Source organism: Ictalurus furcatus, chromosome 22 (assembly GCF_023375685.1).
Source record: "Ictalurus furcatus strain D&B chromosome 22, Billie_1.0, whole genome shotgun sequence".
NCBI lineage: Eukaryota > Metazoa > Chordata > Actinopteri > Siluriformes > Ictaluridae > Ictalurus > Ictalurus furcatus.
Genome location: NC_071276.1, coordinates 3,076,190 through 3,104,084, shown reverse-complemented (window position 1 = coordinate 3,104,084; position 27,895 = coordinate 3,076,190). Strand labels below are relative to the sequence as shown.

The 27,895-nt window shown below is 40.3% G+C and overlaps 1 protein-coding gene across 1 annotated transcript; it reads left to right on the top strand.

The window, feature by feature from the left end:
* Positions 1 to 602: 602 nt before the first annotated feature.
* Positions 603 to 26,077, top strand: loxl2b (lysyl oxidase-like 2b). The gene is made up of 14 exons (XM_053654281.1): positions 603 to 709; positions 3,747 to 4,116; positions 4,314 to 4,489; positions 13,216 to 13,427; positions 16,181 to 16,391; positions 17,760 to 17,943; positions 18,616 to 18,773; positions 18,880 to 19,047; positions 20,280 to 20,445; positions 20,540 to 20,780; positions 22,016 to 22,131; positions 22,578 to 22,714; positions 23,670 to 23,781; positions 24,168 to 26,077. The coding sequence occupies exons 2-14, from the start codon at positions 3,768 to 3,770 to the stop codon at positions 24,236 to 24,238; spliced, it is 2,301 nt and encodes a 766-aa protein (XP_053510256.1). The 5' UTR covers positions 603 to 709; positions 3,747 to 3,767; the 3' UTR covers positions 24,239 to 26,077.
* The last annotated feature ends 1,818 nt before the right edge of the window (positions 26,078 to 27,895 follow it).

The following is a 27,895-nucleotide window of genomic DNA, read 5'->3' as shown; positions in this document are numbered from 1 at the left end:
TGTAAAACTGCTCAGTGAATATCAATGGCATTACACTGTACAGGCTTCGACTCGATTTGGCTGTCGCAGACAAAAATCGCACATCATAAAAGAACTCTATGGTCATAAGGTGAGATCGGCCGCTCAGCAGGTCAATTAGTGCTTTTGTGACCTAAGACATGCTGGCGTCAAAGTTCTGGCAGTGTGAGAAATATCTTCTACAATGCTCATCTTAAAGCCAGCCATCAGAGGACAGGATAGGATGACGCCAAACTCAGTGGGTCGGATACAAATACGGTAGCGATGATGTCGAAAGGAAACATGCTAATGGACAGAAACAGTATTACTTCAAGTTCACTTTGAAGAATGTTTCTGTTTATGCGAGGTGATTGCAGAACATCATGCCCGTTTCTTTAATCGCAGGTCTTTTGTTAGAGTCTCATCGTTGTATAATAATCTGACACAGAGAACCAAGCGAAAATCCAGGCAAGGTTTTTTGGGGGGATCATCTTGGACAGCGTCCCTCACACGGCTTTACTCTACACACTTCTGAGTCTTCAAGGCGAGTCATGAGGGCACGCTTAAAGAGAACCGAAACAATGCCCGAAAGGAGGTTTAAAAACTGACTTCAATCTGGCAACCACAGGACTCGGGCTGGACTACAGACAAAAGTTGAGGGAGTTTTGGGAAACAGATGAGAGGAGACTGAAGCCACATCGGACACAAAGGGGTAAGTTCAACAAAATGACTTGCTTCAGTTCAACATTTTCAATGAGATGATATATAAAAAAAAATCCTTTTATCCGCCAGTCTTTGTTTTATTGCTGTGTAAGTTTGTATGAATGTTTCATACAAAAGTGCATGGAGTAAAAGTTGTTTAAACTACAAAAGGGATGATTAATGTGGATGATGTCACCAGAAGAGAGAAGCATCAGGACCGAAGGATATGGCTGTAAATGTCATATTCTGAATATGTCGGGAAACTACAATATGCCTTTCGATATGTTAAAGAAAACTCACCGGTGTAAGAAATGTAAGCATTATTTGGACCCTTTGATTGCCTTTGATCAATTTGGTCAGTTTGGTGTTTTATTAGAATTATTTGTTAATTATTTATTTGCATATTTCAGCTTTCCGTTTGTAAAGAGTGACAATATTACGATAATAGTTTAACGTGAAATGTAAGACAGTATAGACCCTGGACCACTCTGTAGCGAAAAAAAAAACAGTTTATCAGGAAATATATGCACTCCTGTTATCTTATAGGAGTTTTTTGGAAGGAGTCTCCAGTGACAGTGCTTTGTAACAGTCAGAAGTGAAGCTGTTCTTGTAAGTTTTCCACCATGGTTGAAGACGTGGTTGAAGAGAAAACGAGGGAACGACTGTTTATAGCTGCTGTAGCGTACGTGATAACAGAAGCTAACTTGTTCAGGGGACAGTTCAAATCATTAGCTGTAACCATGAACGGATAAAAAGTGCGATCTTGTGTCGATCTTTAAGAAATGAAGTCGTCTGTCCTGAAGACTTTCCCGTGGAGGAAAACCTACTGACTGCTACAACTGGAGACTCCTTGCGTAAATACGAAATAAATGTCTCCTTACAGAAAACTTCATCATGTCGACACAGTTTTCTTTTTTAAATATGTTTCTTAATGTGTTTCATCGCCATAGTTTACTATAGAAACAGCAACGTATTATTGAACACATTTAATACTGTATGCGTTGTACTGGGATCTACTATCAGAGCCATAGGCCTCTATTGTTTGTGCTTCTATGACCCCTGACCTCTGTGGTGGTCCTTTGGGATCCCCTTCAAGCTGGCCAGGGGCCAAAATGTGCAAATGAAACAGGCGTATGTAGACACAATGTGAAATGTAACAGCTCCGGGGTTGCGTAACACAATGCATGATTGTACTGTAGTTGCATTTATAAACTCTTAATGGTCTGAGGTTTAGGATTAAGTTAGAAATGTAAGGACATCTGGACACATAAAAAGTACTAAACCTGCTATAAATAAAAGGAATGCATCGCCCAGACTGCTAACATTGCTAAGTTCGTTGGGTGAGAAAGTTTTATACTAATGAATTATGCTGGCTGGTTAAGTAACAATGCTCACATTAAGATCAGCAAATGTTTTAATGTTCTTTTTATTTTTTTTTAAATCCTCAGAATTACCACTAATCTCTTTTCCAGCTGTTTCCGTCGCTAATGATATAGAAACCTTTTTCAAATCCTGTGCAATGATGTGTCTGTGTAATTCACCCACATAACAAGGGATGTAATGGCTCAGGGCGAGCATCTCATACATCAGAACATTTAAAAAACAAAAAAAACCATTCAGGAATTGAAAACATACCACATACGCAGAAACAGCAGAAAGCTGAGCTGCAGGCTGTGGTATGGTTTCTGGGTTTCTTTTCCAACCATGTTGTAACGTGTACATTTTTAAAACCTTGTGTAATAACTGCCACGCTGTGCTCCGCCTGAGCGAAGCCCGACGGTGTAGAGATGGAAAGTGTGAGTAATTTCTTCAGGAGATCTCGAGGTTCGAGTCTGCCACATCTGCATCTGAGCTGCGTGAAACTCCTGGCTGTTGACAATGTTTCATAACACTTTTAGAGCTGTAATGTGTAGTTATGTTACGGATGCATCAAAACAACTCCGACATACTGTGTTTATGAGTGTGTGTGTGTGTGTGTGTGTGGGGGGGGGGGGGGGCATGTTAGAGGATTCTGTTTTTATCCTGATGTGGAAATTTTGAGGGAGCACCCACATAAAGACACTAATCAGATTTCCCCTATTTTTTGACATGGAGTTAAAAAAGGGACATTCTTGACGTTCCTTTGTGTGTTTTTCTTGTTACGCAAAACTTTGGCATTACAATTTAGCAGACTTTTATCTGAAGTGACTTTCCTTTCCAAAGCATATCAAACAGAATCTAATCTGCTGCAGCTGATGGTTAATAGTGTTGCTCATTGGCGTTCTGACAGTCCTGGGATTTGAACTCGATGAGCTATGACTGACCAAGATCTCATTTCTGTCAAAAAGCAAAAAAAAAAAAAACGGTTGCCTTAGCAAAACTAGCTTGCCTTAAACCGTTTCACTGTATTTACTAAATAATTCAAAGTAATTACTTAATAATATGCTTTATACCACAATGCTGCTGAATTCTCGAATCTGATTGGTCAGAAGGTATTGAGTCATTTCCTATAAAAGCAGCTCTGACAATAACACGTTATTGTTTCTATAGTGACAGCTCACAGAATAATGCCGCACCTAATCTATGTTTAATAGTAAACAAAGAATAGTTAGCAAATAATAACGTATAATGTGATACGGTGAACGTCTCTAACAAGAGGTTTATGGAAGGAGTCTCCAGTGTCAAAGGTGTAACTTTAAATTGAACACCAACAAGCCACGTTTATATTATTACATATTTATAGCTACTATTTTCACAGATGTTCCACAACATTAAATGTAACAAGTATGTCATTCTTTAATGAATAAATTGTATTTGTTGGTAAATTGCTGTGATATAAAAGCAATAAAAAACTTCAGGACATGCTGTTATAAGAAAATAAACCACGTTGGGATAATCACAATAACTCCATTTTGTGTCAAGCTGCTGCATGTTGTTGATTATTTTCCAGTAACAGTACATTCTAGTATGTTATTCCTTACGTAATGAACAGCTTGTTGAAATGTTGACCCTTCCTTGGTACAAGTACACTAATGCGCCTCTGTTTTTAACCCTCTGTTCATTTTCAGACTTGTTGGACATACACCACAATGCTGGCACCCTGGTTTCTCCAGTTCCACCTGCCGGTGTTTGCATGCATATGGAACCTGTGTCAAGCACAATACGAGTATCTGGGTTACCCTCATGGTTACCCCGAGCCCGAGCAGGATCAATACACCCGTCCACAGATTCCCACTGACGTGCCCAGGATCCAGTTACGCTTAGCCGGAGAGAAACGAAAGCACAACGAGGGACGTGTCGAGGTTTATTACGAGGGCCAGTGGGGGACCGTTTGTGATGATGACTTCAACCACCACGCCGCTCAAGTGGTCTGCAGAGAGCTCGGGTACTCCAAGGCCATCTCCTGGTCGCCTTCGGCCAAATACGGGAAAGGAGAAGGTATGTTGTCGTAGCTCACGACTAGGGTTAGGATAGAAATGCTGACCTTGTTTAATTTGTGCACATTCGCTAATGACAGCCAGTACCAGTTCCAGAATTAGTCCTGACGCAAATTTGACCTGGTATTGGTTATGTTATGAAGTGAAGGCACTCCATACAAGGGACAGAGTTCTGACTGATTTCCCCTGGTTCTTCAGGCCGCATCTGGTTTGATAACGTCCACTGCACAGGGAAGGAGAGCACCCTGGCGCAGTGCGAGTCTAACGGCATCGGTGTGTCCGACTGCAAACACTCGGAAGACGTCGGAGTCGTCTGCAGTGACAAGAGGATCCCGGGATTCAGGTTCCTCAATCCAATCACCAACAACATAGACGTAAGCACACTTTTTTTTTATTTGTTTGAGTCTTTGTTTTGCTCAGCTTGGTGGGGGAATGTTGTCCTGAGGCGACAATTACTTAGGCTTAGCATTAGTAGATCTTTAGGAGACTGGATCAAGCCCATAACCGTTCGGTCACAGCCGAGTTCGTTGACCACCGGGTCACCACCATGAGATCATGACAAAGCCATACGCACAACATTTTTAAAAGTAGGTCTGTGCAAACTAACTTTGTTTGTTGACCAAAAGGCCTGATTTTCAACAACCCCCTGGAAGAAAAAGGGTTGAACGCTATAGCAATAATATGATAATAATTTTTTTATTTGACCTCTGCAATTAGTTCCTTTTTTGAAGAGCAAAGCCTTTTTTGATCCAGGTGTGCTCGTTAGTGGGAGCTGGATGATGTAATTTCATTCTGACCAGTCTAGCATGTCAAGGTGTTAGGCTGTAATTCTGCTATTTAAGCTTTCTAAAAAGCACATTGTCGTTGTTGAACCTGGAAATTGTTTGCTAGAGGAGCTATAATTGGGTTCTGCAGAACTTGTCCCTACTACCACCGGTATATCATTACTGTTTGATGAGAATTGGCCAAAAAGAAACCAAAGAGTAGAGACAGAATGCAACATTATTTTTTGTTTTGTTTGTTTGTTTGTTTTTATTCCAAAAGACACAGGAGCAAATTACAAGAGAAGCATGCACGCTTCAGGTGTCTAGACATCTGGCCTTCAGACTTCATCTAGTCAGATTCGCTTCAGCGGCACCATCTGAGCCAATGAGAAAAAAAGGGCCATTTTTTCCCCTATCTGGCAACAGATCACACATAATGGGGGTTAAGAGGCAGCAAGGTCAGCCATAACGACAGCAATATTGACCACATGTAAGGAGGAATGGGATTAGCATGGTGTGGGAATAGCGAGAGTTAAAAATGACAGCATGTTCAGCGAGAGAAGACTCATTAGTGAGACTATCATATAGTATTAATACTACTTCGTTAAGTGTTTTAGAAGATTATTACACAAGAGTAGTTCTTTACAAGTCCTAGAGACATCGTAACTGATGAACATTCACTGCAGGTTAGCATTATCTCTTAGCAGAATTATTTATTACCTAAGGACAGGATGGACATCGTGTCCCAGTGTGAATTCATCCAAGCGCCATGGAAATATTTCCCCGTCCAGAGTGTCGATCGTGTCCAAACCACTAACTCGGGCCATGCATGGTGTTCTGGAGCTTGTGTGAACTCTGTTGCGACATTTCTTGCATAGCTTTATGTAACACTGATGAGTGAGTTAGTCTGTGTTTGTGTGGAGAAGGGCTTTGGCAAAGCGAGGTTCCTTGCTGGCTAACGGCTATTACACTGTGCTTCTCACATGCATTAATCCTCTGGTAAAAGTACAGCTTCAGAGTCATATCTCAGATTAAAGTAGCAAAGCAGTATTGCATTTATTTAAGTTATTGTGTAATATAAAAGTAAAAGTAACTAAAGAAAAGTAATTGATGGTAATCTAGTCCCTTTTTCCACCAAGGAATGTAGGAATGTAAGAAGAACATTAGCTAAGGCTAACTAAGAACAGTTTGCTAATTTCTCAAATGGTGGCATCAGCTAGCATGAAAACAACTCTGATGATACAAAAGAGCTGAAAGCTAATAGCTAGCTGTGATAAATACATATAACGTGTACATAGCAGCAGATAGCTCACAGCGATAGGTATTAGGCTTCATTCTTGCGTACCTAAACAAGTTTAGATTTGTTATGAAATTTAGATTTGATGCTAAAAAGTGATGGTAGGACTTTGAGACTCATTGATATATATATATATATATATATATATATATATATATATATATACATCTTCTATACCGCTTATCCTCTTCAGGGTCACGGGGAAACCTGGAGCCTATCTCAGGAAGCATCGGGCACAAGGCGGGGTACACCCTGGACAGGGTGCCAATCCATCACAGGGCACAATCACATACACATTCACACACCCATTCATACACTACGGACACTTTGGACATGCTAATCAGCCTACCATGCGTGTCTTTCGACTGGGGGAGGAAACCGGAGTAGCCGGAGGAAACCCCTGCAGCACGGGGAGAACATGCAAACCCCACACACTCAGGGCCATGGTCACGGTGGGAATTGAACTCCCGACCCTGGAGGTGTGAGGCGAACGTGCTAACCACTAAACAGACTTTAGTAGAGTAACAAAGTAATATAAGAGTAACCATGACTACTGATACGTCAAACTTGGTTTTTGGGGCTGGCGTGATTTTATTGAGTTTATCTAAATTAACTAAGCATTGAAGCGCAGACTATGTTCACTGAAAGCTTGTTAGACAGTGCAGTATGGACGTCATACTGTGTAGACAATCTACCCACTTCCTTCTTGGCTCTCTTTCATTGTTTACGTCCAGTTTACACAGCCAGGAACTGAAAACACCAAATTCATAATGAAACATTTTCTGCATAAGATTTATCCCTCACACCTCGCAGAACTCATTAGCCTTATTATAGAGGAAGTCGATGTAAAACAAACCCCCAGTTTTATCCCGGCAGGAGAATCACTGCAGATCCTGTTGCTCTGTTCCAAGCAGTGACTCATATGTTCCCAAACTCTCCAGTGTATCCCTGAGTCGTATTTAATGAATCGTTTCAGAGTAAAGCCGGATGCGTTTTTCACCTTTTAAAATGCTCTGCATGTGAGTGTGTGACAAAAACTATCTGATCTTGGATTTTTTTAAAAATGGATTTAAAAAAAAAGTGCCCTGGAGGTGAGCTAGGAACTGACAGATGTTTATCTGTCTGGCTTTGCACAGCGGTGGTCTTCCGCACAGCTCCTTTAAACTCCATAGAAGCCCCGAGGCTGAATAAACTAACTTGGATTCAGTTTAAGTCAGGTCTTGTACTAAATTACGCTGTCTGGGTGTGCATTTCTATCTTGGGCTCTGGGTCTGCTGAACATTTCTTATGGTAAAATGTTTGCAGTGATGCATGAGCAGGAAATGAGCAGCATTGTAAAGTAATGATCCACCTTCACTGGTCTTCACTGGTGTCCAAGATTTAGTTTGAAATGAAATTCTGAAACTTCTTTTATTGATATCTTGGTCTGTTTTCTCTTTGGCTAATGGTTTCCTGCTGATAGTGGTGCAGTGGGATTTACCCCTCGCTTTCTCTCTAAAGGGGGTGGGGTGGGGGGGATTAGGGGATGGGTGTTTTTGCTATGCCAAAGTCTTTCTTTTAATCTTCCCAAAGTTAAAGGTCACACTAATGCCCTTGGGTTTTAAGTCGATACATCCCAAATGGAGATGAACTGCCTGCAGGAGTCTATATGTCATGTTTTCCATAAGTATCATGACATCATTCTCTCTCTGTTGTTCTCTCTTTCCTCCCTCTCTCTCTCTCTCTCTCACATACAAGAACCACATGTGCAACTTCTTGAGCTTGCCCTAATGAAGCCTTAAAGACAACCTTCGAAATGTGAAACCGCACAAGACTCCTCTTTTATTCTCTTTTAGCTCTTTTTTGTACTTCTCCGTTTTCTTTCTACACAGCATATAACAATGCTATTTTCTTCTCTTAATTTTAGACTTACAAGGCTTGCTATGTGCTCGGACACTGACATTACCATATTGTTATTGTTATAGGTCCAGAATAACAAATTTGTTCTCCATTTTGGTCTTTTTTTAATTGCAGTGTAAACCTAGTTGCCAGGTCTGAGAAATTCTGCCTGAAAGAGCTCTTCTGAAACTGTCCATTAGCAGAAAGTGATAATCGTCAATGAGTGTTTCTGGTGATGCTATATATATATATATATATATATATATATATAGGAGAGTGCTTATTTTTCCAGATCATGTGAGCCATTAGTACCAACAGAATGTTACCACCCATTTAAACAGCCCTGGTTGTTTTAAGTAGCTGGAGATTCACAGCTAGGAGCAAGTCAGGCTGCTAGTGTTGTACAAATGATAATGATAATGGTTGCTGTAACATCTCTATGAATATTTGATAAGCTCTTTTTGTAACTGGAGACAAGGAAGTGGTGAAGTGGTGAAGTTTTATACATAGTTTCCAGTGGAGTCCTCAGAATCTTATAGAAATTCTGAGTATCACTCATGAGCATTTTATTGGTACCACATGTTGGGAACCTAGGGGCAGACTTTATTCAGAATCAGCACTCAAGGACCATAGAGACCATGTTTGCAACCAGACCATCTTACTAAGCACCATAGCTATGGTCACTCCAAAGTATTCCTCAAAATGTGGTACAGCTCATTCTTACGCTAGGGCATGTGAAACATGGTGTATTGAGATTGAGATAACTTCATTCAGCTGTTAAGAGACAACACTCAACATGCCTTTCACTGTATCACACACACCTCGAAACAGTCCAGACATGCCAGATAAGATAAGTGGTCAGACGGTCCAACGAGGCATCTAGACCTTATACAGGCTTTCATTTCAGCTAAAATGTTTCAGTCAGCATTATTTGTAAAGGAGCTTGTTGGTCAAGTGTTAAATATCTTCATTTTAGAAACCTTTGAAGTTCCCTTCTCAGAGAAAATGGTACCCTAAGGGTTCTTTGGATGTTTCTTTGGATGGGTCTAGCTTTTTAAAGACTTTCTACCTGGAAGCTTGTCTGTAAAAGAAACTCGCTGTTGTACATAAAACCCTCATTAGCTCCCCCAAATGGGAAAACTATAACCATGAACCTAGAAACTTCTGGGTTTTACATTTTTTCCCCCCAATATTACAATTACAGATTTGTAAAAATCTGCAGAAAGGTTAAGATAAAGGGGTGTAGTTAAGGAACGGGATAGTAATTCTTCCTCCAACTGGTGTTAGAAATAGTCAACTTTTTATACCCCGAGAACCTAGCAACAAGTCTGACGACCTTTTGTAGGTGACTGTTATGACCTTGTCATGTTTATAAGAGTTGAGAGACCAGGTTCGGTCACTCGCTACCAGTGTGTAAAGCTTGACTCAGTTGCGTGAGCCTATGTTTCCAATGACCAATCACCATTGTTTCCAATGACCAATCACTGATCAACATTGCTCCCAACGACCAATCACTGATCAACAGTGTTTGTCCCACCTGTGCAATTCTTGATTTTAAACTCAGTGATTCTCAGTGATTTTTCTAGTACTTAAAGCAAGTTATTCCATTTCCTTCATGTCTATTTCTCGACTTCTGGCTAACACTGCTTCATTTTGTCTGCATTACAGAAATTATAGTATTTTATAAATATATGAATTGTATGTTTTTTGGTGTTGTGACCAAAGATGAATTCTTCTTATTATAAATAAGTTTTAATCGATTATTTTGAAATCTGATACCACTCAAAGAATAAGCAAATCTATCGCTATCAGACTCTACACAGACTCTACACTCTGCACTGAGTACTGAGTCTGGGCAAGGGTGTTTTTTGTTTGTTTGTTTGTTTGTTTGTTTGTTTGTTTTTCATTTGCTGTACTCTGGTCACTTCGGAATTTTTGCACTGTCCTGCACTTTCCAACATATTCTGAAGCTGCGAGACGTATGCTTGTAATGCAGTACACGGTAATTTGGAGATTCACTCATCACTTTACTTCCTTTGTCACTTTTACTCTTGTAACTTGTCACTTTTAGACTCAGACACTTTACTCTGGTCAGTAGTAATTTTCTGTTTGTTCTGTTATTACCCTGAAAAGTGTTGGCAACACCGCTGTACACCACTCTCTCATATCTTTTCTTATGGCATTGCTACAAGGTCTTATGAAATTCCACCCAATTCTTAAAAAAGTTGGAGATCATGTTGCTTTTAAGGAATATAAAGTATGAGAAGTGCAGAATGCGATGAACCAGACACCCTCCACTCTTGCCGTCTCTGTTTTTGTTCTGTCCGTCTCGTTCTCTCATTCTCTCGACTGGACATACACATGCGTTCCATCAGACCGTTCATTTTTTTTTTTCACTCTCTCTGTTTTTTTGGTGTACTGAAGAAACAGGTTCACCGCTTGTGCCTCTGTCTCCTTCTCCAGTCTCACGAGCCTGAAGGGGCTTTATTTCTTTCTGAAAAAAAAAAAAGAAAAGACAGACATGTTCTTACAAATCGATCTTCCAGCTGTTGAACAAGCCCCTGACACACACATACAAACACGTCTCCATCCGCGGAAACAAGCCACATGTGTTTGGGAAAGCTTTTTCCCCCTGGTAATAGGTTGTAACTGACGCTATCTCCTTTTTATCGTGAGCTTAAAAACGACAGGCAATCAAAAACAGAAAACAGCGTCTGATGTGTATTTCTGTGTTTGTGTTTATGAGATTATCGAGACTTGCCAATTTCAGCAGTTTACCTTTTTTTCTTTTTTAAATCTCAGAAATCACAAACAGCATTACATGAGAACTGTTCATGGCTTGTTCTTGTTTTGGAAAGTTTCAATGTTTTGACTGCGTGCTTAAATAGAAATCATTCCACATACACACACGGTCACTCGATTACACAGGCTTATTAGCTTATTACAAGCTCACTAGCAAATTCCATGGTGCTTTGTTTGAGTCTTTTGGACCACATTTACCTCTTGCAGTCTTTATCTGAATATCAGAATAAGGAATGATCCGATCTTGTCCACGTTACACCTGGTATTCATGTGCGTTCTCATCGTCTGCAAACTCTCTCCCCTCATGTTAATAATATGCTGGGAAGAGTACGGAAAGTCCTTCAGATGTAAACATGGTAAAAGTAGGAGTCTGGGTTCCCCCACCCCCTCCCCTGTGGATGTGGAGAAAACTGTTTCTTGCCACTGCACTAAAACAGATCCCATATTTACCCTTTGGTTATTTACCACAAAGTCAATTTTATATATATTTATATTATAATATTTTGGAAAAGTTTGCTCATGGGCCAGACAAATATAAAATCTAGCTGTGTCTGAAATTTGAGACGAGAGGCCTTGCAAAAAATAAACTTTGCGGTGTTTTATTCAGCTCAAAAAAAAAAAAAAAAAAATGCTGATATTCATCTGTTGATTGAAACAGCCATTTTTGGGCTATGTTTGTTGACTAACTCTTCAAGAACTATCCTACTGGATGCTATAGTGGATTGTACTGTATGCTAATCAATCTCAGATGTTCCTGCTGAGAAGTCTGGGAATATTATGGCAGATCGCAGGCCTTTAAGAAGCATGTTCCCGAGAGTTAACCAAAATGTATATGGATTTTTTGTATAGAGAATTTGCTTTCCGTTTGCCGTCTCCTTCAGCGGAGTGTGACATGTTCCATTTCAGCTGCTGTGGTAAGGAAAACTTAGCTAAGATACAGGAAAGCCATTATACTAGTTCCAGATGGGTGTGTAGGTGGTGTGTGTGTTTGTGTCTCGAGGTCAAGCTATGGGAGGCCTAAGGCCTTTTTTTCTGCTGAGCACAGCTAATTGTGGAGTCTCCCAAACTTCTCAAACACAGCCACTGGCAAAGGAATGCAAATAAACTCACTGACCTTCTCATACCGTGGTGCGGTTAATATCGTTTCACAGAAAGTTAGCGAGGTGCACGGTGGCTTAGTGGTTAGCACGTTCGCCTCACACCTCCCGGGTCGGGGGTTCGAGTCCCACCGTGTGTGCGGAGTTGGCATGTTCTCCCCGTGCTGCGGGGGTTTCCTCCAGGTACCCCGGTTTCATTCCCCAGTCCAGAGACATGCGTGGTACGCTGATTGGCATGTCCAAAGTGTCTGTAGTGTATGAATGGGTGTGTGAGTGTGTGCCCTGAGATGGATTGGCACCCTGTCCAGTGCCCGACCTTGTGCCCGATGCTCCCTGCGATAGGCTCCAGGTTCCCCGTGACCCTGAAAAGGATTAAGCGTTATAGAAGGTGGCTGGATGGAAAGTTAGCGTCCATGCTTTCAATTCCATTAGTTTCCATTCCATTCTAGCTCGAATTGCTTCCGACTGGTAGATTTACTGGGTAAGATGCCGTGGTTTGGTAACAGTGTGGCTTACAAGTAGATGTCAGTAGTACCACCTAGCTTTAATCCTAGCTGCTCCATTAAATGACATTTATTCATCACATGCTTGTTTTGATGTTGTACAGCTAACAATGTATATACAGGTGCCATTGCTGCTGTAGGTGTAGTGACGTTATCGATTCCCAAAAGGATTAGCCTCCATTCCCTGCAAACATTTATTTATTAAATGTGTTTCAGTTTAACATCGATGGAGATCTGGGTTAGCAATTTGAGTAACGTGGGAAATTCCGAGGCAGAACATTTTCAGCTTACTGAAATGTAAACATAGTATTAGCCTCCAGACCATTTCTCCTCCCCTCCCTTTTCTATCTCCTCACATTCCTAATGTGCATTGCTATGAAATGTAATCTGTTAAATGGGTTCGCATTGTTGGCGTTTCCTCAGATGAGGAGGAGTGCTGCTACCAGTGGCTTGTTTCAGCATAATGAATCATAAAATTCTGCAATAACCTGGTAGTAATAGGAGTTTTCTAGTTGTAATGCACAGCACTGATGTTAAGTGGGAAATGTTTTGGCGCCAGGAACAGTTTTGTTCTGTAGGTCAAAGGAAACTATCTTGACTGATCAATGAATTTCTCCACATTATCTAAAGTAGTTAAAGTTAATGTGGCCAACACTTAATGGTGTCTGCTTGCATGATTGCAAAAGGATATGACTACTGGCCAGCATTGTCTATAGTGTATTATTGGCAAACTGAACCGTTTTATCTTTCTCTTTTCAGCATTTGACAATCCAGGTGGAGGATGTACGCATCAAGCCGATTCTGTCCTCCTACAGGAAGCGAATCCCTGTAACGGAGGGCTACGTGGAGGTCAAAGACGGTGGAAAATGGAAGCAGATCTGCGATGAGGAGTGGAGTCCCATGAACAGCAGGGTGATCTGCGGCATGTTCGGCTTCCCTGCCGAGAAGAAATACAACACACGCATCTACAAGTCAGTGTGCTCTGCTTTTTCAATAGATTTCAAGACATGTTTTCAGATATTCCCATACCAGCCATTCTCTACCGTCATTCTATAGCATTCCTATCACCATTCCACAATGTTTCCATCACATTCCACAATGTTTTCGTCACATTCCATAATCTTTACAGTCATTCTATAGCATTCCACAATGCCTTCATCACAAAATATTCATCATTCCACAGTATTCCCATCACAAGAATGGATTTCAGCCATTCTGTACCATCATTCTATAGCATTCCTATCACCATTCCACAATCTTTCCATCACCATCCAACAGTGGAGGTTTTTGGAGGTGCTGTAACAGTCTTTTTTCCCCAGAACAGTTCTCTTCAATACTGGCTATTGATGTTGGCCACCAAAATGATATTCATTGTACATCATTTAGCTAGATGCATAGATAGTAAACAAATGTATTGATCCATTGACTCCACTGTAAAGCACGAGTCAAACAGAAGACTCTTTCATCATTTTAATAAACACAAGCCACTTCTCCGTTCAATCCTTTGGGAAATACTGGCCGTGTCTCAACTGCATGCACACATCGCTGACCTCCTCATGCAGCTTACCAGGAAGGATCGTCTCCGATGAGTCGTTTTAAGTTTGCCCAGCTCAATTTGACGAGAAGCCATGAATCTTCGGATGTCGGCCCTGCTTAGAACAATTGTTTGTAATTTAATGTAACTTGGAAAGGAATTATAAAAGGCTGTTTCTGGTACATTCCATGATGCATGGCTGCCCAGTGTCTCATAAATCTCTGCGCCGTCATTCAGGACCATGTGGAAACTTGCTCTAAAACAGCTTGCCAGTAAATAAATCATGCATTTAAGATACTGTGGGATCAGATGCCTAGTGTTAGCATTCGTTTTCAATGAGAATTCTTTGAGGGTTGCTTGCTAAAATATGAAATGTTCACCAAGGGGTCTTTTTTCGGTCACTGTAGGTTGTGTTTACTGAACAGAATTATTTTTCCACCTATGGTTTTATTCAAAGATTAGTGGACTGGAGAATGGTGACTTGTTCTGCCAGTATTTTAGTGTGTGTTTGTAAGCCAATGTCCCCGTTAAGTTTGTTTTTTTGACGCAGAATGCTTGGGACGTCATCCAGCGCAGGACATTCCTGTGCTTAGGGGCTAAATGAGAAACATGTGGCCTGAGTCATGTCTCTTGCAACACCTCAAAGGACAAAAAAACAGACTACAGTTTTCAAAATCCTTGCATTTCAGGGAATCTGTGAAAATGAAAGAAGAAATGTTTGTTTGAAGGCTTGGCATGGTTGATATTGCATAAGCAAGTTGGGTTTTTTTTTTTTCTTTCAGAATTGGGAGTATGGTTGATTTTGGAGATTGTACAGCTTCCTGAATCAGTGTTTGTATCACACAACATCTGGCATCCTGGACCAGAAAAAGAACCAAAATCCAGTGCAATTCTGTGAAAAATAAAACAAAACAAACCCACCTACTTTTACATAGAGGAGTATTTTATTTTTTATTTATTTATTTATTTATTTTATTTTATTTGTATAGCGCTTTTTACAATAGACATTGTCTCAAAGCAGCTTTACAGAAATATCAACATGGTATACAGATATTAAAGGTGCAAATTTATCCCAACTGAGTAAGCCACTGAGTGGCGACGGTGGCAAGGAAAAACTCCCTAAGATGTTTTAAGAGGAAGAAACCTTGAGAGGAACCCGACTCAGAAGGGAACCCATCCTCATCTGGGTAACAACAGATAGTGTGAAAAAGTTCATTATGGATTTATATGAAGTCTGTATGGCCTTAGGAGCAGCCGTAGTCCCAGCAGTCTGGAATTAGAGAAGATTTGAGCTCCATCCAGAGGCAGAAAGGATCTGGATCTCTAGTATCTCCATAAATTCATGTGGGGCTCGGCGAAAGGAGAGAGGGAGAAAAAAGATTAGTAAACATGCATTCCTGCTTCCTGATGAGATACCGGAGCCTGATACTGTCACACTTCTACTCCTGTGGCTCCTCTGTGCCTCCCGATTGGCCTAATCCATCCCGACGCTCTACTTCTGCTGTTGCTGGATGGTCCCACATGGACACCCTAAAGATTTCCCAAAATAGTTTATTGCTTCAGTGGATGATCTCACCTCGTTGTTGTAGATTTGTACTTAAGAACTGCTGCTGGAATCATAAAGAATAATAAAAAAAAAAATATCCTGTGCTCATCCTAGGACTCATCCTAGTCATCTTTTCAACACACATAGTACTGACTTGTTCAGTGGGGATCTAAATCTACATCTGGATTTCTGAAAAGCTGCTTTGTGACTATGTCAATTAATAAATGTGTCATGTACCTGACATTGAATTGAGTTGACATAAGGACTGTGTAAGTGTCATTGAAGTCTCTTTGGAACCTGCACCTCATCCTTGTGTTTTAAATAGTAATTCCACGTCGTTTAGCAAAAATAGACTTCGGCTGTCATGCATCTGGATCCCAACACACCAGAAAAATAACCTGAGGCATGAGACTCACACATACAGGTCTGGCTGATGTTTCTCACGCTGCCCAAGTTCATATCAACCCCCAATAAAACACACTGATTCATCTGAAGTCAATTATCTGAGCTTAGATTGGTCCATATGAGACTGTTCTCTGATCTCCAAACTACAGTCGAGTTGGTCTGTGGTTTCTAGTGAAATGGAGATATAAGTGATTGTTTATTTTTAATCACGATGATGATGATTTATTTTATCTCTTCAGGATGTTTGCGCGCAGGAAGCTGCCGTCGTACTGGGATTACTCAGTGAACTGCACAGGAAACGAAGCCCATCTCTCGAGCTGCAACCTGGGACGATCGCTGTTGGCCAACGACACATGTGGCCACGGCATCCCCGTGGTGGTGAGCTGCGTGCCAGGCAGAGCCTTCGCTCCGACCCCCTTATCTGGCTACAGGAAAGCCTTCAGACATGAGGTGGGGTTCAGATCTCTTCGTATACACAGTTCAGTTTCAGGTTTTCCGATTAAGTCTCGAAGTGGAATTTGTGTTGACGAAAAAAAACGGAGCGGAAAAGTCACCGAAGATTCAGAGACACACCTCAGGATTATGCATTGAAAGAAAATGAACAGACGGATGAATGTTGTTGGCATTGCAAGTGTGTTTCAGTCTCTCCGTGACTGATTGAGTTTGACTGGTGTATTTGTTATTTTTTCACTGTGTTGGTTCATTTCCCACACACTGGCTTTTTATGGTAATTCAATTAAACTAGCAAAATATTCAGTTGGAAATGTACATGAACATGACCCAACATAAACACACAGCTTCAGAAACTTGAGTTATTAATAACAAAATGTGATTTCTAGTTACTTTTAAGAACTTTGTTCATGATTTAAAAAGTGAAAAAGGTGTTCTTTTTGCTAGTGTGTTTGCTAGTGATATTGGGCTCTTTGGAAAGTTCAGATATGAGCTATTGGATTCTCCAGTCCAGCCCTGAAACCATGTACTACTCCTGAGCGTTATGACTAGGAACATAGAAGAGCTGTATCATTTCATTTAACATGAGGCATTTTACCTTTCGCTGTCCTCTACAGCGACCTCAAAACTTCAGACGGTTCTCCCAAACCAAAGGCTTTTCACTCAGAACACGAACTCGGCACTGCAGTACCGTCAGTGTATCATTTGCATGTATTTTAAGATGGACATTTATTTCAAGTCCATACATGAAGGCTCCGTTCCCAACCCTGCAATTTCAGACGAACCTCTATGATTACGCCGGCATTAATATAAGGGATGGCGTTCGATCGCTCTCACATTTTGCGCACGCAGGACTTTTTTTCCCCAAAAGGATGATTTCACTGACCAAACAGTGCACTTCCAGATGTCGGGACAGCAGCCTGTCACGTTCTACGATGTCCTGCTGACCCATCTCTTTCGATTCGATAGCAGATTTGTTAGATTACAGCAGATAGATATTTTAATTATGTCTTTTCGCGTAGACAATATTGACAAACCCACGGCCTCTTCGCGTGCTTGAGGATCCTCCATATGGCAAGCTGAAATGCCACTAACATCACCTTTTTAGTTGCAATGACTCGCTTTGTATGAATAAATCATGTCAGTCCAGCAGAATATTATAATGTATATAATGTATACGTAAAAAATGTTACACCAATGGACAAAACAACTACTTGTAGTTTGCCATGGCACCAGAGGGTGGAGACATTTCTTGATGGATTTTGCATCAACTTTATTATTTTAACAATTAAACATTAACAAAGCTAAGGCTATAAACTCCAAAGGTTTAAGGTAACCACTGGATAAGGATTTCATTCTGTATTGCAGCAGCCGTTGGTGCGTCTGAAAGGAGGCGCGGTGGTTGGTGAGGGTCGGGTGGAGGTGCTTAAAAATGGTGAGTGGGGCACCATTTGCGACGATCGCTGGAACCTGGTGGCTGCCACCGTGGTGTGTCGAGAGCTCGGCTTTGGAACCGCCAAGGAAGCGTTGTCTGGAGGTCAACTGGGTCAAGGTTGGCAACGATGATCTAATTTAATTAGACGAATTCTACTGCAATCTTTACTAAAATTTAAAGTAACAGCATTGTGCTATATCAAGTGTAAACTACAGATTTGGAATATAGCACAGTGCTGTTAAAGGGTTGTCTCTGATTGGTCAGAAAGTGTCTATAGCATATCAGCATATCAGCTAGTAGTTATCGCGCTCATTCTAATACGTTATTATTTCTGCAGTAACGACTTGTATAGAAGCTAATAATCAATGGAGTAAACAATGCGTTGTCATTTAACAAATGTTGAATAATTTTCCTAAAGGTTTCCTTTAGGTTTCCTAAAGGAACGTTTATGTAACATTAATGGAAGGAGTCTCCAGTGTCAGTGCTTTGTAAGAGACCACGGTAAACCTGTAACTTTAAGACAGTTAGTTTTGAGGTCGCGTGTCAAGTTGCCAGTTTGTTTTTTTTTTTGTCTTATTAACAAGAGGAGAAAAAAGCTGTGAGGGAACGAGGAAATGTTTATAGCTGCTGCAATGTAAGCGATAACAGGAAATAATGTTTATTAGTCAAGAATGTTGTTGTTTGAGAGATGGATTTCAGTATTAGTTTTTTGATGATTGAATTATTCTTCATTATCCAAGTAAAAAAAATAAGTGTGTGTGTGTGTGTGTGTGTGTGTGTGTGTTACAGGAATGGGCCCGGTCCATATGAATGAGGTTCAGTGTTCCGGGTTTGAGAAATCTGTCACCGAATGTGTCTTTAACATGGATAAAGAGTCAGCGGGATGCAGCCATGAGGAGGATGCCGGAGTCCGCTGCAACGTTCCTGCTATGGGCTTCCAGCAGCGTGTGAGCGCCTTAAATACACCTACTCATTCAGGCGTGATTAAAACAGAGCACATATCCGTATGCCATTTCTGGAAATAATTAAGATATAGCATTTGTTCCCACACAGGTGCGTCTGAGCGGAGGCCGTAACCCGTTCGAGGGCCGCGTCGAGGTGCTGATGGAGCGAAACGGCTCTCTGGTGTGGGGCACGGTGTGTGGAGACGGCTGGAGCACCATGGAGGCCATGGTAGTGTGCAGGCAACTCGGCCTCGGCTTCGCCAGCCACGCCTTCCGGGTACGATTGCCTCACAGTCGGGAATCCCATCGCTAATGTTTAGAAGTAAATAAGAAAACCTATTTGTTAAAAACGAAAAGCCTACGTAATCATACCCATGCAAACCCACTCCAGTTCTTTCAGCACATGAAAGAGCAGGAGTAATTTACTATAATGACAAGATTACATCATCCTAATAGTGTAGAAAAAGCAGCTTTCTCACATGTGGCTCAGCAAAATGTCATGGACAACGTCTAAACTGTGAGATATTCCTATCCTTGTGGGATACGTGCAGGACACAAACATATGTGTTCCCTTTAATCATTTGATTTAAAAGCCACATTTCATGTGTGACATTTATGGTCATCGTGTTGGCAATGCTACCCAACACTCACTTTCATATAAACATCTGGCTCCATCTGGAACACATCTACACAGATAACGAGCTTTAAAGTGACCTGCAGCTGATTATAATTGTGGATCTCCAGATGTGATTAATTACCTAATTCAGTAAAGATGCATTTAAAGTAGAGTCCGTATGACGCAATGCATTCGAGTCTGACTGAGGATTGTTGCTTTTTATTTTTCATTTTAGGAATTGTAATAAAATATAGCAATGTGCATGATAAAAATTATATCATGCCTAATCAGCAGTCTTATGCAGGCTAGTGATGTTTCTAACATGTAAAGCAGACACATGGCTCCCTCTAGTGGCTAAATTACACATATGTGTAAACGAAAATGGACATTTTTTTGTGCCCCATCAAACATCCCATAGGTTGTGGTTTGTACTCTAATTTTAGTTTAATTTATTATTTATTTTTACCGCCTCGAGTACCTTGAACAAACTCCTGTGGCCCAAATATTCAGAACAAAACAAACTTTGATAAATGATAACAGAATTGGGTGAAAACTTTTACTCACGACCCCCTACAGGATGCCAAACAGAACACAAATCTAGTTTCTAAATCTAAATTAAATAAGACTCCATTTAATATAATGAAATGAAGAGAGAAAAAAATCAATAGAACTGCACCTGTTTGTTTTTGTTTTTTTTTTTTTTTGTAATTTAGTAGTATTTTAAATAGAAATCTTTTAAATATCTATGAAAGTGAAGATATTTCAATGTATTTTTGGACATTTTTATGCATATTAATGTACTGTTAACATTATCACAATGTGACATCAAATAAAATGCAAATGACATGTGTGTGTGTGTGTGTGTGTGTGTGTGTGTGTGTGTGTGTGTGTAGGAGACATGGCACTGGCCCGGGTCGGTGAGTGCTGACGGTGTAGTGATGAGTGGCGTCCGCTGTGCCGGTACTGAAATGTCTCTGTCTCACTGTCTGCATCACGGAGAGCACATTAGCTGCCCCAGAGGAGGAGCGCGCTACGCCGCCGGGGTCTCCTGCTCCGAGAGTAAGATCATCACCCATAATGCCTTGCACATTCCATAATTACATTAAAAAATGAAGGCATGATTTATGGGGTTGTTTTTTTTTTTTTTTTGCAGCTGCTCCGGACCTGGTGCTGAACCCACAGGTGGTGGAGCAGACCACGTACATAGAGGACCGTCCCATGTTCATGCTGCAGTGTGCGTATGAGGAGAATTGCCTGGCCTCCACGTCCAGCTCGACACCGGCCAACTCATACCGACGCCTGCTACGCTTCTCCTCCCAGATCCACAACAACGGCCAGTCCGACTTCAAACCCAAAGCCAGCAGGGAAACATGGGTCTGGCACGACTGTCACAGGTCAGTCAACCACCCCACCCCTTCCAAATTTGGTCTTGCTAGTTCCCGCGCACCAATCAGTTACTAACCCTACACATGATTCTTTTGAGACATGTGAAGCCAACCGACCGCATCTTTTCAAACTGCTGCTCACGCTGCATCACAGGGAAGCGGAACACAATCGGAAGAAAGTCCTATCTGCCCTTTTCCCCATACATGAACTCATAGATGCCCACAATTGTTTACTGTCACCGTGACTGAAAAGGGATAGCGAGAGAGAGAGAGAGAGAAAGAGAGAGAGAGTACGCCGTCCCACCCAGACAGCACAGCCAGGTTTGCTCTCTTGAGTCCCAGCCGTAGATGGCTGTGGCTGTGTTGTAGTCGAGACCAGCTCATCTGAATCCGAGTCAAGCCAGAGACCTGAATAGGCTGAGTCCGACTCAAGACCGAGACCAGAAGAGAGTAGAGTCCGAGTCAAGACAGAGTCCAAATGCTCCCAAGTCCATGACAAGACCAAGACCATGGAAATGTAGTCCAGTCTCGAGTGCTACAACACTGTCGTGTGCAAAGGAAAATAATCTATCATTGGTTAATATTGGATGTCAATCAAGTTGTCAGTTTAGTGATAAATGATAAATAAATGTAGTGAAATTAAGCTAATAATGATGATGATGAAAATTAGTAGGCTTTTTTTTTTTTAAGGGACTTGACTGGTCCCGGGAATGAGTCCGATTCCACACTTCTTAGAGTCCAAGTCAAGACAGAATCCAAATGCTCCCAAGTCCATGAAAAGACCAAGAACATATTAATATCTTGAGTACTACTGCACTGGTCCTTATTTAGCTTTATATCACAGCATTTCCGATTTCCTAAATGCCATGGAGCATTTGCTTGGATCAGGTTAAAAACTCATATTTATATCACACAAATATTGGGGGTTTTTGCCCATTTTAGTCCTTCAGAATAACAAGGTGAAGTATAAAAATGGATTGTGAATGAAAACGATGGCGTTACTGGTGTACTTTACTTAGATTTTTACAATCCTGTGCACGCACACCTTGCCCTCAGGATAATTCCCCAGCATAGGAATGGGATTTGGGACTTCGTCCATCAGTACAGTTTATAGTGATCATCTCTGATATAAAAACGAAGATATTTTGAATATTGTATATTAAGTTATTTTGAAAATATACTGTATGTTATAATTGTGTAGATGGCCGCGAGGCTTAGCGCTGTTTTTGTTCCCGGGTTTTCAGACATTACCACAGCATGGAGGTCTTCACTTATTATGATCTACTCAGCTTAAATGGTTCAAAAGTAGCAGAAGGACACAAAGCCAGCTTCTGTCTCGAGGACTCGGAGTGCGATGAAGGTTTGTGAACGGCTGTTCTATAATGTCAAACAGCGTTAGACTCAAATGATTCACAGACAGTCCGTATTTTTGTGCTCTCTCAGCTCCTAAGACACCTGAGCCAAGTATTTAATGTTGCCGATTGCTTTGTTTGGCATAACTGCGGTATGTCCTGTTACCGGAAAAAAAAAAAAACACCTTCAGGGTGGAAAACTAACTCTACTCCACTGTTGATTGTTTTCTTATAACAGCAACGCCCCCAAGGGTTTTATTCCTCACGTAACTTCTAGCTTTCTGGTACGTTCTGTCTAAAATGGTAATGATTATCCAAGATGGCCGCCCCATGACGTTACAGTCTTCAGCGTTGTTCGTGTTTATAGATGACATCGACCACATATGAGGTCCGGGGTGAATTAGATTTTCCGCCATGCGTGCGCAGGCTGTATTAACTCTTATGTTTTGACTAGGAATTGAAAAGAAATACGAATGCGAAAACTTTGGTGAGCAAGGCATCACATTGGGGTGCTGGGACACTTATAGACATGACATCGACTGCCAGTGGGTGGACATCACCGACGTCAAGCCTGGGGATTATATGTTCCAGGTGAGCAGCGTCTCACATTTGCGGCAATCATGTATTTTCTGAATATCTTAGTTTTGTTGTTAATTTAATAATCATGAAAATTAATAGAGTTTTAATAATCTAAAGAGGTTAATTGTTTGATGAACATATCAACCATCATAAGACATTTTTTCATACAGTAAAATGATGTATATGTTGGAATTTCTAGTTGCATTCTTGCTGATTTGTTCTGGTTCTTACGGTAGGCTCACTACTCCAGTAGTTACGGTAATTTTCCCCCATGTTATAGTAAGGTACACTATTGTTTGTTACCAAATTTTTTATATTACTGTAGCAGAGCATTGTAGCCCCATTTTCCTATCGGATGTTTGTGAGTGACCTAATAATATTGGCACATTTGTGCTTGGGACAATCACCTAAATCCTGAGCAAAAATAAATGTTATTTAGTATAAAACTTTGATCATGTTAAAAGTTCCCAAAGTTCAAAGGAAGCCACTAATATTAACACCTGGTTAAATAATTGTGTTGTGGTGCTGTTTGTTTGTTAAATCCACTCACAGCTTCAACTCCAACATTGTTTTGCGCCCTTTTTTTCTTCTACAGACTTGCCGTGCTTCAGGTGAATGTGTGAGGTCATGTGGTACAAGGTGTATGCTCATTGGTCACAGTGAATAAGAGAGAATGGCTTTCCTCTGTTTTATGTAACGGTTTCCAGAAAACAAATGCTGCAGAACTGAATCAAATTGCACGGACAAATGAATCACGATCACGGTCACAAGTCGACCTTTTTGGGCCGTCCTATTATTCTCAAATGTTGGATTAATTGGAAGGAAAGGGAAAGCAGTCCCATAATTCTGTTAAAAAATATATAATACTCTTATTAAAATATTATATGATCATCAATGGTGTGAAAATGAAATATCGCTACATGTCTATAAACGGAACCTAACCTCAGCTCTGAACTTATTTTAACAGATCGTAATTAATCCCAACTACGAGGTGTCCGAGTCTGATTACTCCAACAACATTGTGAAATGCAGGACTCGTTACGACGGTCACCGCATATGGATGTACAACTGCCATATAGGTGAGACAATCAGACGTTGTCTCATTTGAGTTGGTTGAGATGGTGGATTGGTTGGTATATATATATATATATATATTTATTTATTTCCAGTTCTTACATTTGGATCCTACATTATATCATTACATTTATACCACAGCGCTGCTGACCTTCTGATTGGTCAGAAGGCATTGAAAAATTTTTTTTCTATAGTAACAGCTGATACAGGGACTTCTATGGTGGATGATCGACGTAAACAAATTTGAAAGAAATGTGTACCATCATTGATTCGCATTTTTTAAAGCAGTTTCGGAAGGAGTCTCCAGTGCCAGCGTGTTGTAGCAGTTAGAGTTGTAACTTTACGTTTTCCATCACAGGAAGGTCTTCAGGACAGTCTTCTCTTTTCGCAGGTGGATCAGTGAGCGGTGAAACAGAGGAACTGTTTCCAGGCCTTTTGAACAACCAGGTCACCCACAGGTAAAAGGTGGACAGGTGTAAATGAGACAACGGAGACGCTGAGAGCTCGAACCACTACGTTTCCTTCCTTGAATGCATCGCCACTCTGTTGGGATGAGAAAAAAAAATCACCCTATATGATAAAATCCATTAAAAACTGCTGGGAATGTAACGATAATTATGATATCATGATAACGACTAACCTTCAATCACAATATTGTCACCATATTCTCTGTCTGACTTTGACCACTATCCTTATGCTCGGGACAGATTTTTTTCTCGATATTGTGGTACAGTTTGATCGACTGATTATCGGTACATGCCCAGCAAAGCAAACTCACTACTGGCTCGGGACATCCAGAACAGAAACAGTGGATTAACAGAAACACAACACCAATTCCATAATGAATCTCAAGTTGTTTCAAGGTGACTTGAGGTAACGACAACCCAAACGTAATGAATTCCCATCGGCCACTGGTGTTGGTGATTCGGCTGATTTTCAAGGGAATTCTGATGCACTTTTTCTTTTAGCCTTAATGGACTCGTGCATAAACGTGAAAGGACTCCTGACGATCAAAAGGGGCTGTATGGGAATTGTATCTGCAAAACGTTTACTGCCTTAATATTCTTTCATCATTCAACATCATGCAATATTTGATGATCTTATGTCGTACAGCTGCAGTTCTCTGGAGAAATAAAACAGAAACCTTTACTAGCATTGGTGACAACCATCACTTTTCATTTCATTTCTGAAGTGCTCTGTGTTAAGAACCTTTGCTGAATGTGGGTACTTGGAAAAACTCAGGAGTTTTACTTACCTAAACATCAGGGCAGAAAATAATTACAATTAGTAAAGTGGAACAAATAATAAATGCTCTAATAAGACTCAATACACAATCTTGATATTTAATGTTTGTACATCTTCTAAATTCAAAGAAATGTTGAGTATGTTATGATGTGAGCAGCAGATTAGCATCTTGACTTGATGCTAGTTGTGTGTGGTGAGCTAGCTTAACATTAGGTAGCTAGGAGATAAATACCCCCGTGTATATTAGTGCATTTAACAACTTGTATATTAATAGTATACGGGTTAGTAATCTAAAATATGGAGGTAGGTAAATGTTAGCAACTGCTACTGAGGATACAACCTGGCTATATAGCTTGCTAAGTAACAACAACAACAGTTAGCTAGCTAGCTAGCTATGAACTTACCTGTTAAATACAGTGATTATATAAACCCCTAGTGAATAACATTAAAAGCTCAAAAACAAATATTTTCAAGTACTATCTGAAAGAAGGTAAGTAAAACTCTCTTGAGGCTTTTCAATGAACACACATTTAAAAAAAACAAAAAAAAACAAAGCAAAACATCAACAACAACAATGTCTTGGAATATAGTTTAGCATTTTGCCCTTTTGATTTTCTTTTCTTTTACTACTAACCAGTATTTGACATTAACCACAAATGGCTCAGTAATTCTAGGCTGTCAAAATGCCTTGAAAGATTGAATAGAACCCTTTTTATTATTTTTTTTTATTATTATAATTTTTTTCCAATTCCATTTAAGGTCTCATGCTGGTTTTATTTAATGTCATAGCATTACCCGTTTACTCCAATCTTAGCTTCAGTTAGTAACTTATTTAAAGTCAGGGATTAGCTAACAAATGTATCTCGTTCACATTCATTTTATTTGGTGCAGAATGTCTTTATATTTTATTTGTATTTTTATTTTTGTTTTGTTTCCTGATCTAGTGGTGCTACCAAAGCTGTACCTTCTGTTTTTAGAGGGTACGTGTTGTCGTGACTGATTTACATTATGCTTACTTGAATGGAGCGTTTTAAAGAATAAAAATCCCATACTGTGCATTTGTAATGTTGTTTAGCAGTAAAATAAATGTAAGCATCCAGGAAAACAAATATGTTGAGTGGTGTTTGTGAACTTCGTCCAAGAGAGGTCGCTTTTGTACCAAAATTAAGCAGATCTATGAAACTCATAGAAGTACTCTTTTAGTTTACTCTTTTAGACTTGCACTTGTGACATACTTTATTTCTTTAAGGTGGACAGTCTGAGATAAATACCTAATACATATATATGTATTTATCTTATTTATTTAGATACCTAAATAACTACTCAAATACCTCTTACTTTGCGAGTATCTTCATGTATTTACTTTATTTTTTTTTTTGGTTTGCACACTATTAATAGTGCACAAGAACTTAAACTTGTTCGAATCACTTCCTGTTTACACTCCCAAGATTGTACAAACACATGGCTGATGAATGCCTCTTCCTAGTAGCTGCCTCGTCAATCTTACAGACTTGAGCATTTATTATTTTAAACATGATATGAAATTATTTCTTGTGATATCTAGTGTGGAAAACACTTTCCCCAGTTTCTCAAGCAGAGGACAGGGGCTAGTTCAGAAGTATGTTTTTCTGAACACTTAACGACAGGGTTGCCAGGGTGGGCTAGTTATTCTGTTGTCACCAAGATCGCAAATACGTGGAATTAAATCGAATCACTTCCCGCAAACAAAGGCAAAGTGTAAGTGCAGAAGGTGTGGCTGTGATGTGTAGAATCATTTCTACTGTAAGAATATATCAAAGATGAAGACATAAAGGTGGATGATGGAGTGGACATTATGTGTATATTAGAAATGCGTGCACACAATGGTGACCTTGTGCTAAAAAATGAAAAAAAATTATTCCATTCCACTGATTTTTTGGACTAGTTTCAGGTTTTTTTTGGTGTGGTTTTTGCGATCAGAGTTACTCTAAACATTCAGTAGATAATAGCCTGTGGCATAAGTCGAGTGTACTTAATTTTCATGACTTAAATGTCATCCCACACCACCAAAATCTATAGTCACAAGCATGGCGCTATAGTACGGAGCTTCATCTCAAAGTGCCCAGCCTTCTAGACACGTTCTTCAAAGCTCCAGTAGCTAGTGTAACATTATTACTATATATTAACAACAGCATCATAAATTAGCCGAGTGCAAACCTTAAGTGTTCCCTTGCACCCTAAAGCATTCGGCTTCTAAATTATAGCTTTCATTTGCACACTTGAAAGTGATTTATTTAGTGACCTGCTCCTCGGCTCCTAAGTTATTTGGAGGTTTGTAGAAAACGCTTCATCCTTTGGTATGTCTGCACTTGTAGCACACCAGTTTACATTAGCTGCATTCCTCCATAGGTGAAGACGTGCAGGTTTGCTTATTCAACTGGACTGCACATTTTAAGATCCATTTCTAAAGATCTGCCTTTCCTCTACCCGCTTCTCATTGACTGAACGACAGTGCGAGCAAATCTGGCACCATTTCAGTTTTATTTATGAGCATGTGTGTGTGTCATGAACTCGTTTCCTGGACGTCTTCGGCTTCCAAACCACTAAAACCGTCCTGCAAAAAAAAAAGAGAGAGAGGATTTTTGTTTTAAATATATATATAGACATACTGTGTATCTATCTATCTATCTATATATATTTTTTTTTTCCAGTAATGCTGGCTCATGCAAAGGAGGCTTATCTCAAATGAGATGCATGATGGATGTGGTGAAAATCTGCAAAAGAGACCTCCAGGTTCCTGCCAGCTCATCTTTCAGGAATGCTGCAGATGCCTGTGGTGAAGAGGACAGTGTGCAGATCCTCCTTGAATACATCAAGCTGAATTTATTCAGGAGT